The sequence below is a fragment of the Pogona vitticeps genome, chromosome 5 (genome assembly GCF_051106095.1).
Source record: "Pogona vitticeps strain Pit_001003342236 chromosome 5, PviZW2.1, whole genome shotgun sequence".
In the NCBI taxonomy this organism is placed as follows: Eukaryota; Metazoa; Chordata; class Lepidosauria; order Squamata; family Agamidae; genus Pogona; species Pogona vitticeps.
The window spans coordinates 132,266,214-132,279,784 of NC_135787.1; the positions used below are offsets into that span (position 1 = coordinate 132,266,214).

At 40.3% G+C, this 13,571-nt stretch overlaps 1 protein-coding gene across 9 annotated transcripts in view; it reads right to left on the reverse strand.

The window, feature by feature from the left end:
• Window positions 1–13,571, reverse strand: part of ST7 (suppression of tumorigenicity 7) — a 139,982-nt gene that overhangs the window by 46,636 nt on the left and 79,775 nt on the right. For 7 of the 9 annotated variants that reach the window (XR_013536955.1, XM_020789704.3, XM_020789703.3 and 4 more), the window contains exon 2: window positions 3,880–3,962. Coding sequence is in view for 6 of the 9 variants with exons in the window: in XM_020789704.3 (XP_020645363.1) it covers window positions 3,880–3,962 (83 nt within the window). In the remaining 3 variants the exon portion in view is untranslated. The remainder of the gene's footprint in view (window positions 1–3,879; window positions 3,963–13,571) is intronic. The other 2 variants (XM_073000527.2, XM_078376729.1) reach the window with 1 other exon arrangement.

Here is a 13,571-nt window from a genome sequence, read left to right on the forward strand (position 1 = left end):
AAACAGGTCTAACTGACTACAATATGTTATGAGGGTGACAGCCCTGAATTCTGCCTTGAGCTCACTGGAAGAAAGGGAGGATGTAAAAGTAACAAAGAAATAAACGTTGTTTAAATGTTTTGGGAAAATACAAATTATGATTTTGAAATCTCTGGTGTTTTTCATTACTGTGTGCTTGTGTAAAACAGGGCAGTTAATTGTGTTCAGTACAACAGGAAATGTATTCTAAGAGGGACAGCTGTGTTAGTCTGTTGCAGCAAAAACAATAAAGAGTCTTGCAGTACCATCAAGACGGCCAGTTTTTGTTTGGCATGGAATGAAGCCTCCCCTATGAGGCTCGTATGAGATGGCTGTTCATGCAGCAACCTTTACTAAGCCAGTGTAAGAGGTTTAGCCAATATACCTCTAAACCCAGCATTATCCCCCTCAGTTTTTATGACAGTCAGACTGGTGCACCAGGAGGAGCAGAAGAGTGCTGTTCTGGAAGCCCTTTGCACAAAGCATTTTCTTCATTCTTCCCTTTCTTGTGAGAGAAGCCCTTCGTAACAATTCTGCACAAGGCTGCTTCGGCCTCAGCACAAGAACTGAAGCTGGCTCTTAGCACCAGGCACCAAAGCAGAAACCCTCAGGGCTCGCTGGTACTAGAGACTGCAGCCACTGTCAAACAGAACATAGGACTAGACTGCTAGAAATGTAAATAGCCGTAACAGATAATGACAAGGACACAGAACATAACCTACATCCATTTAGGAAAATGGGAGATCTCAAGTACCCTGGGGGCAAGCTGTATACATTACTGATTAATTATAACAAGGATTTTAATAAGGATAAAAATTTGACAACAATGAAGCCTTTTTGTGATTGAACTGCACATTACCGGATTTGCCTAAGAACCATTTGCTGTAACTTCACTACGATGCAGTCTTAAGTATTTGGCATTTTTGTCTTTTTGCCAGCAATGATGTTTGTAAATGGATATGCTGACATCAACCTTTAGATCTCTAAATAAGGTTTAATCCTCGTCAGTTAATGTTTTTTGTACAATGCACAAAGAGGTAAGAGAAAACAGATTAAAAAAAAAACAATGGAAACAAATTAGTGAATTTGCCTGCTATGGGGATGGGCTGGTTTGCTCCTGGTTTGTCCAGCAGTTGGACGAAGTAATTGCTATAGCAAACTAGGCTACCCCTTCCCAAATGTTCCTGCTGGCATCTTTCTGAGTCCCTGCCAGGGATTACTCTTGTTTAAGTACAGGTAGGATCGCTCAGACAGTTTAGCTACTTAATGATACTGGGAAACTGGGAAATTAAAAACTTCCTTCCTTTATCCCTCCATGGAGGGGCAAAGGCAGGAAGCTTGGGTGTTTTTTCTTAAGCCTTTTTAAATGATCCTTTTACAGACAGGGGGGAGCCGGAAGGGGGATTTTTCTCTCTTCTCTCTTATGGGAACTGGGCCAACTAAGGTTGTTCGAGGTGTTTATGCCATATGGATACAGGGACCACACCAAATGGCATACCAAACCTACCACCGATCTTATGTGATCCCATTTATCCCATACTAGTCTGCTCTAAATGAGTTCTATAGCTCAGCCAAAAGCTTGTTGAATAAAAGTTAAATTATTACTGCATGTTAAATAAATCACTTCCCAATTTGTTCTATATCTGAATTAATTTGTTTATTGATTGATTGATTGATTGATTGATTGTGTAACAACCACATTTTGAAGCAAAGTCTCCACAAAGCAATTTATAAGATAAAATTTTAAAATAACAAAATTTGTTGCCACTTATAGGATCTGATCACTAAAACCATGTGACAGAAGTGTCAAAAGGTGCTGCTTTGGGAATAATCCGAAGGTGCATGATGTACTAACAATGATAATAATAATCAAAGATGGTGCACTTGATGGCTTCTCTCTCTCTTTACAATTCATTTAATACATTTCAACGTCAGTGAAGCTCAGCAGTGACACCATCATTGGGAATGGGACCCTCCTGCTCATCAAGCTAAGAGAGAGGAGGTGCAAACTGCGAATCCTCTATTTGCCTGGATATCATTTTCTCAAATACTTTGTGCAATCAGAAACGGTAGCACCTTTAGAGCAGTGCCCCTCTGCTGGCCATGGGGTCAGAGTACACGTGCTGCCTTCCACAATTGTATCATGTACAGCAGGAAGGTTAAGGGAGGAGGAAGATGAAGGATACTGTAAAAAGAAGGGAGAAGAAGCAGGGGGAAGTCTGAGGGGAGATCCTTGAGGCCTCAGAGCAATCAAAATGCCAAATAAGAAGGGTAATATCTCAGCAGGGTTTGGTTGAGCTAAACTCTGCCTTTCAGTATGTATTGCTCTGCCCTGGGAGCGAATGTATAAATTAACATGAAACAGAGAAACCTGCATTAATGCAGATACTAGCTTTTTGACACTTTGAAAAGGTTAGGAAATATGCTAAAAAACTAAAAACCAAAGATACAGCACCCAACAGAATTCTTCACAATGTACAAGAATTATCTGTGAAGATTCTCAGTCATCCAGGTGAGGTTATCTGGAAGTTGAGTTATGGCACCTGGACTTCTTTATTATTAGGTTGAAATGCTGGACCAAGAAGATAGCTTAAATTCACATCTTACCATCTTGGATTTATAGTGTATGCTTATGGTTTTAACTGTTTTTAAACTTGTAATGCCGCCCAAAGTAGTCTAGATGGGTGGAGTAAAAATTCAATAAAATAAATAAATAAAAATAACTGGTTTGAGAGAGGGGTCAGGGAGGCCATACATGAGCATATAGAAAATCCCTCACTCAACAGGGGTGGAGGCCTTAGCATCAATCTGTCTCCTATTTATCATGCTGCCCTTTCATCAGTCCCCTGAAAGATCAGGACCACATGCACCAGAAAGACCTCTGTTAATAACTGTTAATAACTCATGACCATTCATAAGCCTATTCAGACCAGGGGGACTGAACTCTCCTCAGACTGAAGAAGCTAGTTGGATGAGTAGTGAAATGTTTCAACCTACGTAATAAGAAAGAAGTCCAGTTGCCATGACTCAATTTCCAAATGTACCAGAATATTACCCAATTGGAGATGCAAAACAGTACACAACCCAAGAGAAAATCATGCCATTGCTGATCTAATCAAAGGAATATAAATACTAACATTGATCATCATGTAAAATGTGGAAAATAATATCATGCTAATCAGATCATTTTATATCTTTCCTTTTTAATATGTATACAGAACATTCAGTTACCAAAGCAAGCATCTACAAAGCAGGTTGCATTATATTAAATTAACAGTTCTTAGTGGGAGATACAAAATATTCACCCTATTAAGAAGCAATGCAATCTGTGCACATGGGCTTTGAATGCCAAGATTAAATGAACTAGATCAAAATCAAAATATACTCTGCAATCTCATATTCACTCACTTGGGAGTAAGTTTTAATTAATTCAGTAGCTGAAATCCTGTTGCGCAGCTCTGTGTGTGCAACAGGCTGTTGTCAGCAGCAGTGGCAAATCCCCACTGATTAAAGGCTTCCTCTGGCGAATCTGGGGTGCATATGACTTCACTGCATTGTGTATGAATCACATTGGTAGATGTGTATAGGATTCCACTGTTATTCTAATACACATTCAAATAAAATTTAATTTATACACTGATTTGGGATTTTCCTTCATAAAAGGCACAGCACGCAACTGATTTTATTCATAAACTGGTGTGTGCGTGTGCGTGCGTGCATGTGAAGCACATGGGTGCAAAGAGTTGGAAAACAGAAGACATATGTAAATATTGTAGGTACAGAATCTACACAACAGTACCAAATGTCCCAAATACTACAGAAATAAAGCTAATAATATATAAAAGTATAGCCTGCACTTACCAAAATAAGTCCTGAGATTAATGAGGAAGTACCTGTGAGGGCAACGTAGAACTTGGGCGTCAATGTGTTCAAAAACATGCTCACTGAAAGATTAAGAAGAAGAAAATCAGTAAATCAATCTGTTTTCTCACATTTTCTCTCCTCGCCATTTGCAAGTCCATATAGAGGTAAATAACTTTCTTTTTCAAAACTCTATTTTCTGTCCTTCATGTCCCTCTTTCTGCTTGGACAGAAAGTATAGGATTAATCAATAGTTTTACTATCAATGGTGAGCAGCTCCTTGCTTTCCATCACTCAAACAAAGAGAGAAATTTCATTATAAGGAAATATCCCCAGATGGATCACCCATGTGATCCAAACTAACACGAAATAGATGTCAGCAGCCAGTAGCCTATAATATAAATCCATCCAGTGGAAGGTCTCAGTAGCAGTAAGCCCTTCCACCCTTTTCAATAAATTAATCAATGATGGCAACTTGCAAACTTTACTATGACATTCGACATGTAGGTGTTTCCTCTTCCACAGAGTACTGCCATTGTCATAACATTTAATTCTGATCTGGTCTACCATGAAATCTTCTTGGTAACCTGGTGCTTCAACTATCAGTAGCTTCAGAATAGTTCTATTTGTATCAGGACCAAACTTCAAGGGTAAGCAATCTATGGGATCTATACAAAAGTCTTTGACTGTGTGGACCACAGCAAACTATGGCAAGTCAAAGAAATGGGAGTGCCTGACCACCTTATCTATCTCCTGAGAAATCTATATGTGGGACAGGAAGCAACAGTTAGAACTAGATATGGAACAACTGTTTGATTCAAAATTGAGAAAGGAGTACGACAAGGCTGTATATTGTCCCCCTGCTTATTTAACTTATATCCAGAATACATCATGCGAAAGGCCGGACTGGAGGAATCCCAAGCTGGAATTAAGATTGCTGGAAGAAATATCAACAACCACAGATGCTGTATGCAGGTGACACCACTCTGATGGCAGAAAGTGAGGAGGAATTAAAGAACCTCTTAATGAGGGTGAAAGAGGAGAGCGCAAAAAATGGTCTGAAGCTCAACATAAAAAAAACTAAGATCACAGCCACTGGTCACATCACTTCCTGGTAAACAGAAGGGGAAGATATGGAGGCAGTGACAGATTTTACTTTCTTGGGATCACTGTAGGCGGTGACAGCAGCCACAAAATTAAAAGACACCTGCTTCTTGGAAGAAAAGTGATGACAAACCTAGTTGTTGTTTAGTCGTTTCTGACTCTTTGTGACCCCATGGACCAGAGCACGCCAGGCCCTCCTGTCTTCCACTGCCTGAATGACAGTGAACATTCAAGGATTGCCACTTCCTTTAACACTATGTAATACTTGTCTACCACTCTATTTCTTGATGATAGTTATTTGGAAAATTTAAACATATCTATAAACTTAGAAAAACCACAATTGGTTGCTGTTTTGTGGGTAAACACACACACACACAGAGGAAATCAATACACATTTATAACTGCATATTTGTAAAGAGAGCCAGTATGATATAGTGGATAGTGTCAGACTAGGACCCAGGAAGCATGGGCTCGAACCCACACTTGGCCACAGAAACTTAATAGAGAACTGAATGGTAAACCACATCTTGAATATCTCACATACTTCAAAAGGTTTGTTATGGTCACCATAAATTAGAAGCACCCAATGATAGTACAGAACAAGAAGATTATAACTATAATTTCATAGTTGAAGTTCAAAGCTTCACCTATGGAGGGCCAAAAGTTCTCCACCTCTGGTTTAGTCCAGAGCTTAGACTTTAGGCAACAGGAAATGGGAAACCCATTGCCCAGAGGTAAGCACCAACTGGATTCATATACTGTATACTGTTAACGACCCTCCACTATGTATATATGCCACGTGCTGAAGCTGCTGTTAAGCAGACAGAGCAGTACTACAGGCAGTTCATGATTGTTCAGGGGGTGCTCGCCTCCAAATTTTAAAGAAATAAAATCCCACATCCCCATCCACAAGCCCTTTCTTATTGCCATTATTTATAGTCACAATTTTTAAAAACAAGTCTTTTGGAAATGACAAAAAAGTTACTTTTAGTTACTTGTTAACAGAACACTGCAAGCCACTGGCCTAGATCACCTCAGCTCTCAGAACAGAGTGCAAAGAAGCACTGAGTCCTGTAATAGCCTTCCTCCCATTCCCCCTTGTTAAATAACTGCTGTAATTGGAAAAAGAAAATAATTGTGAGCAACAAGTTATTTGTAAATACCTCTGAGTTTGGAAATATGAATGTAATGTGCAATATTATGGGGAGGAGGTACATTTGAGAAAGATGTTGAAAGAACCTTGTATGTTTTAAAAACCATGTGCTGCAAGGAAACATAAATGTTAAGGCTTTTAACATTTGGTAGCAGAGGACCATAGAAATTTCAAAGGGCTTGTTCTGTAGAAACAGGAGATGAGAGCAAGTTGCCAGAAGCCACCAAGAAAGTCCTGGACAGAAATAGGGTTGGACTGGGAACAGGTAATATTTCACCCATTAACACAGTGGCTGTGCATCACTGTATTTGGACACAAATCAGTAGGGCTAGTGCTAGCGTTAAATTAGGGATGTCCTCTAATTTAAAGTGTCAAACTGGGGCACAGAAGGGATATTCGTACCTTACCAGATAGGGAACAGTTCAAAAAGCCCCTAGTCATGCTCATGTCAATTTTGGTGCCCCCTACAAATAACTTGTACATCTGTTTCTGAGTTGGGGATGGTGGTAAAATGTTGATTATTTGAACAAAAATATTTGGCATTACCTTCTGCAGAAAAGGAAGGAAACTGAACGAGATTGACAGCTAAAGCTCCAATAAAAGAAAAAGAAATTCCAATCAGGGAGACCCAGGAGAGCTCAGATCAATTTCACCAGACTCTATTTATAACACAAGACATTCTGTCAATCAGTCATTATGCATCTCGGCATGGCAAAGGGTTGTGGCAGTGGGTATAGCACTTCTTAGCCTGGCTGAATTCTAGGCTTCTAGCTACTTGGATTCCTCATTACACTTAAGACTGCAAGTATGTGTCTGTGAAAGTGGGATGCATGACTAACTGACCTGCGTTTGGGTAGGTCGAAGCAAATTTTACTTTTTATTGCCTGCTACTGGACTTTAGTTGTAGAACCACAGACAATGATGGGGCAGAGCTGGGCAGCTAGGCTACACACTGAAGAGACAAACTGGTCTACCACATTTCCAAAGCTGCTGCAGCAGCATCGTATCTCCCATCCCAAATCACAGCCTTTTATTTTCCACACATTCAGTTCCTTTTCTTCTGACTTCAAAACATACAAATATTTTCAAATATTTTTTTAAAACCTAGAACAAATTGGTTCAGACCACCTACAAATCAACCCCAGGCAGGTCACTCCCAATTTCAGCCGTACGTATTTGGATACAAATCAGATCAGGTAGTATTCGCAAACCCCTGCTTTAAATCCAAGCATAGTACATTCTGTATGAAATCGTAACACATTTTACACCCAGTTCAAAGCAAGACCTTAGAGAGTATAGCAAAGTAAAGGCTTTCAGCTTCTGTTTCTGCTATCCATCTAGGCAGCCTTCATCTACGTTCTGGAACTTAAGGTTGAGACACTCAGCAAAAGCCTAACATTGACTGCCAAATGCGGTTGGCATTCTTGGGCTTGTATACATATTCAAGCCAAAAAAGTAATGCAAAAATCTTGCTCTGCTTGTCTCCTAAGCACTATTATGTATTAGAGTGTCAACAAAACCTAGCAGGGAACCACAGAAGATCTCACATAGATATTTCCCTCTCAGCTGCTATGCAGTAGCCAAGCAGCTTATGGGGTGTTACTGTCAGATTAAAGCACAAACAGCCAAAGTCAGTTTTGATGCATAAACACTTTTATTACTGGGTCTGACTGTTTCGAGATGGCCTTGGAGCACAAATAATCTTTTTGCAAGTAAAATAAAGGGTGCTAAAAATCTACTGTATCATTTCTCCCTGTGCTAGTGGAAACAATTTGAACTGGAAAATGGTTTCTTCTGGGCTTTTAACAACTGCTCTCACCTGCTCCATGACTGAGTACTGCTGAGATACTGTACAATTTCACAGAGGTTCCAGGCAGCTCTAGCTTTTACCTCTTGCTCCATTCCGTTGCCTCCATTCTTGCAGCACCCCACAATAGACCACTGTGACTGGGTACATACCACAGTCCGCAACCTGATACCATTGGTGGATATGAAAATACATGCAGCAAAATCAGCACTGGATTCTGTGCATGTCCTAAGACAAAACACATTTACATTAATTCTCTGGTAGTGCTCATTTTCATCCTGATTCTGGAGCAGATAGTGTGTGTTTTAAAGGTCTCACGAACAGCTCATCTTCATAGAACATTCATAATTCTTCCTCTTCTCTAGAGAGGTCAAGTTGATGAACATGGCTCTCCCTATTTTATTCTCCTGACAACTTTACTAGGCTAAGAGCCTATGACTGGCCCAACATTATTCAGTGAGCTTCATGGGAAAAGGCAAGCTGAATCTGGATCTCTCCAGATTCAGCTTTAAGCATCACAAAACATTGGATTTCAACAGACAAAACCATCTTAGTTATACCTGCTGGCTCAACAAAATCTGAGCAAATCGCAGGAACAAACTGATGCAAGTTAAGAAGTCAGTGTAATTGCACTAAATTCTTAGGCATCCTTCAGTCTCCAGAGACTATGGTAACATGCTCTGTATGGAGGACTTGGAACAGCGTTCTAGTGTAGCTGAGAAGGCCAATTCGAGAGTGACAATCCCTTCCACACTGAGGACAAATACAATCTGTCCCCTGTCCAATTCCCTGATTTTGCTGCTTTTGGGACTGCCTCTTTGCCTCGGCATGCTGGACAAGGGTCTCTTCAAATTGGGAGAGGCTGTGATGCACCACCTGCCTCCAGACTGATGTCAGGGTTTCCCATCTGTTGAGGTCCATTCCTAAGGCCTTCAGATCCCACTTGCAGATATCCTTGTATCGCAGCTATGGTCTCCCTCTGGGGCGATTTCCCTTCCGTAATTCTCCATACAGGAGTTCTTTTGGAATCTAACCATAAGCCATTCTCACAACATGCCCAAGCCAAGATAGACATTGCTGTTTCAGTAATATATACATGCTAAAAATTCCAGCTTGTTCTAGGACTACTCTTTGGACCTTTGTCCTGCCAGATGATACCAAAATCTGTCAGAGACAATGCATATGGAACGTGTTCAGCTTCCTCTCCTGCCATGCACAAAGGGTCCAGGACTCACTGCAGTGCAGGACTGTGCTCAGGACACAGGCTCTACAGACCTGGACCCTGGTATATGCCATCAGCTTCTTTCTAAGCCATACTCTCTTTGAGAGTCTTGAAAACATGGTAGCTGCTTTAACAATGCGTTTATCCAGCTCGACAATCAGAGATTGTTGAGCCAAGGTACACAAAGTCATGAACAACCTCCAATTCTTGTGTGGAGATGGTAATAGAGGGAGGTGAGTCCACGCCCTGGCCCATGACTTGTGTTTTCTTCAGGCTGATTGTTAGTCCAAAGTCTTAGCAGGCCATGCCAAAATGATTCATGAGTTGTTGGAGGTCTTGAGCAGAGTGGGCTGCATCATCAGCAAAGAGGAAGTCCTGCATGCATTTCAATTGGACTTGGTCTTTGCTCTCAGTCTAGAGAGATTGAAGAGCTTTCCCTCTGTTCTAGTCAAGAGATAGACACCTTCTGTTGCAGTTCCAAAGGCGTGCTTCAGCATGACAGCAAAAAACATCCCAAAAAGAGTTGGCGCAAGGACACACTAAATTATTCAAACTGTAAATATAAATTCTCAAGACTGACTCTTCCATAATATGTCCCTCCCAAATCTCTTCTGTTTGAACATGAGATATCAAGAAAAAGATTTCTATCTCACTTCCAAGTGTCACTTTTCTATATACAGGGATGCTGTTGTTGTTACTGCATGAAGAGGACATTCATTTGTGTGAACCTCCACTTGCTATAGCCCAGAGGCAGGATTCTGCTTCCCGACAATTCATCACCTCAGAAAATGGCCTATAGCTTACTAACCTTAGGGAGAAAAAAGCCAGTCCCCACCATGTGAACCCCCCCAAATTTGTTTTCAGTCTACTCATCATAGTCCTGAAGTAGTAACCCCGATCTGAATTAAAATGCTGTCTTAAGTCTTTTTGTTGTTTAATTTGAAGGAATCTGGATTTAAAATAAATGAGGGAAAGTAAAAGGGTCAGGCAATGCCCAACCACCAGTTCGAGGAGGCAGTCCATTTTAGACAGGATTGTTTCCTTCCCCGTGTTTCCTGGGCCACAGAAAACACACTTTTTGTTGTTATTTAGTTGTTAAGTTGTGCCCGACTCTTTGTGACCCCATGGACCAAAGCACGCCAGGCCCTCCTGTCTTCCACCACCTCCCGGAGTTTGGTCAAATTCATGTTGGTAGCTTCGGTGACACTGTCCAACCATCTCATCCTCTGTCGTCCCCTTCTCTTCTTGCCTTCACACACTTACTCTCTCCCTAATGTATTGACATGATTGTATTTTTGTCACACAATTGTGCAATGCCTACCATGCTCAATAAGGAAATAAAAACGTTGGCTTAACTGTATATAATGTTACTGTGTGTAACTTCATGACATTTGGCCAAGTCACACATATTAATTACTCTTCTGCTGCAAGGCAGAGGGAAGTTTGACTTCTTGTGAGAACACACCATTCTGATTTGACTTTGTTTTTGTCTGAAATTCCTGATGTACTATGGTGGTGTGTGCCAGAAGTCTTCTTCTGAAATATTACACCACACGCTCATTTCCTCATTTCACAAAAGGCATGCCTCTTGAATCCTACTCCCCATGGGAGGGAAGTGCAGTGTGTCAACCTCCAGTTCCTTGGAACACAGTTGCACAGCCATCCATTCACCCCATGACTCCAAACGCTTGCTAAACGGGCCCCTGGCAGGAACCTGCAATTATGCTACATCTCTAAAGTGTGGTGCAAGCTTATTTCACTGCATATTTGGCTCACAAAATGAGATGGTGCTGCTACTGAGAGCAACAAAAGAAATAAGTATTGTTTGCCTGCCATAAAACATTAGATGAGACATATCAAAACAATCAGTGTCTTAGCATATGTGGCGGTCCCGATGAGCCACCAGGAGTATTCTGTTACCAAATATTTGCAGGGAGACACTGATCGGATGCAAGTTGCTTCTCAGTGCCAACATATCCATTCCGTCAAGATAATTATACTACATCTCCAGTTGTGAGATCTGGTTCAGGGTTAGGGTTGATTTATTTAAAAAATCAGCCATACTCTCCCATGAGGAAGAAAAAAGAACAAAGAGAATTGGAAGAGAAGGAGGAAAAGAAAGAAAAGGAGGGGAAACAAATCCTTTATCAGAAGAGCCTGAACTATGCTTCCACTATTCAATGGAATATTGAGCTCTTTACTGCATGCAGCTTAATCCTTGATCCTATATACCATCTGCTTCCAAATAACAAATATCCATCTCCAATATCTAGTGTCTGATAAATATTTCCAGAGTCAAAGCAATATGTAAATTTAAAGGAAGCACCTATATTAAAAAAATTTTAAAATCTGCATATAAATCTGATTCCAGTCATAACACTTTTCCACACATGCAGTATGTGTGTTTACGCATGTGTGCATGCACAATCTTGTATTTATTTCTCTTTTAGAAGTCTCTACTATGGGTGTCTTGTTTGCATGGTGCTAAGGTTTATGAGATTAAGCTTTACTAAGAGTGAAGCCAACAACTAAAACCTATTACCAGGAGTCATTTAATGTGATTAATGGCTTGGAATCTTTCTAAGCACCTGGTTAGAGTGCTTCTCCCTACCTAAACAGAGTATTTCCCAATTCTTTTATAAGAGACCAACTGTAGCAGTATTGATTCCATGTGATTTAAGTGCCCTCACACTAGAAGACTCACCCCCACACTAAAATGAGTCTTCTAGTGTAAGCACATAGCTTTCTTTGAAGTGTAAGCACATAGCTTACACCAGTGTAAGCACCTAGCTTTGTTTGAAGATAGGTAACAAAGAATATCCTTGCTTCCTGTACTGGATCCAAAATATTTCTTTCACTTTACAATCTAATTTTTATATAAGAAAACTGGAGAGAAGGGTGTCTTTCATGCATATTAACTTGTAAACCACCCAGAGAGTGATTGAAGCACTATGGGGTGGTATATAAGCAGCACGCTTTGCTTTGCTTTTGATGGCCCAAATCCTGTGGCACAGCTATGCCTGCATAACTTAAAGATGCACATACAGTTACAAAACTTATGCTAAGAAATAAATCATAAGACTCCGGAACAGCAAGCAGTTCAACAGTCCTAGCTGTGTGACTAGTCCCACAATCAACTGTGCAATCACACATACAATGTGGACCGTGTGAGCATTACTTCCTGTGAATTTCTACAAGTGTATCTTTATAGTACTAAAGTGCATCAGGATTTCAGCTGATATCTTTTTTAATTTTGCAAATTATTTATTATTATATAAGTTACAATCTTCTGATCACATAACAAAAAAAGAAAAAAGTAGTAATTATCTATAAATACAGTTAACTTCCAATAATTTTCTTATCTAGAGTATACTAATAATATTTAAACAGTTATTACCTTTACTTCTAACCCTACAGTTATTCAAACTAACCAACATTTCAGCCAATTTTCCATTTGATCTCCTGCACCAGAGGCCAACAATTATTTCCATAATTTTATCTTATTTTATTTCACCTCTATAGAGCTTAATGCAATAGGTCAGTTTTTCCATCAGATCCAGTCTCCACATTCTATTTTGAAATCTTTGCAAGGATAAGTCCCGAGCATCCTTCCAGTGATAGTCTGATATCTTTTAAAGTATGGAAAAATACAGTTTTGTGGGATTTTTTGGTTATTTTCTCCTCATCAGCACAGCTACTTAGCTTTTGCATTTCACGTGATGTCACTATCGTCTTGTAGTCCAACAATTGGAAAGTGGTGACCACCCAGATAATGACTCCCATCATCCCTGACCTCTGTTTCATGGGATATGAAGTCCAACAACATTTGGTGAGCATCATCACGCGAAAGACTGGACTGGATGAATCCCAAACCAGAATTAAGATTGCCAGAAGAAATGTCAACAACCTCAGATATGCAGATGATACCATTCTGATGGCAGAAAGTGAGGAGGAATTAAAGAACCTCCTAATGAGGGTGAAAGAGGAGAGCAGCAAAAATGGTTTGAAGCTCAACATTAAAAAAACTAAGATCATGGCCACTGGCCCCATCACCTCCTGGCAAATAGAAGGGGAAGAAATGGAGGCAGTGACAGATTTTACCTTCTTGGGCTCCATGATCACTGCAGATGGAGACAGCAGCCACGAAATTAAAAGACACCTGCTTCTTGGGAGGAAAGCAATGACAAACCTAGACAGCATCCTAAAAAGCACAGACATCACCTTGTCAACAAAGGTCCACATAGTCAAAGCTATGGTTTTTCCAGTAGCGATGTATGGAAGTGAGAGCTGGACCATAAAGAAGGCTGACCCCCAAAGAATTGATGCTTTTGAATTGTGGTGCTGAAGGAGACTCTTGAGATCAGACCTATCCATTCTGAAGGAAATCAACCTTGAGTGCTTACTGG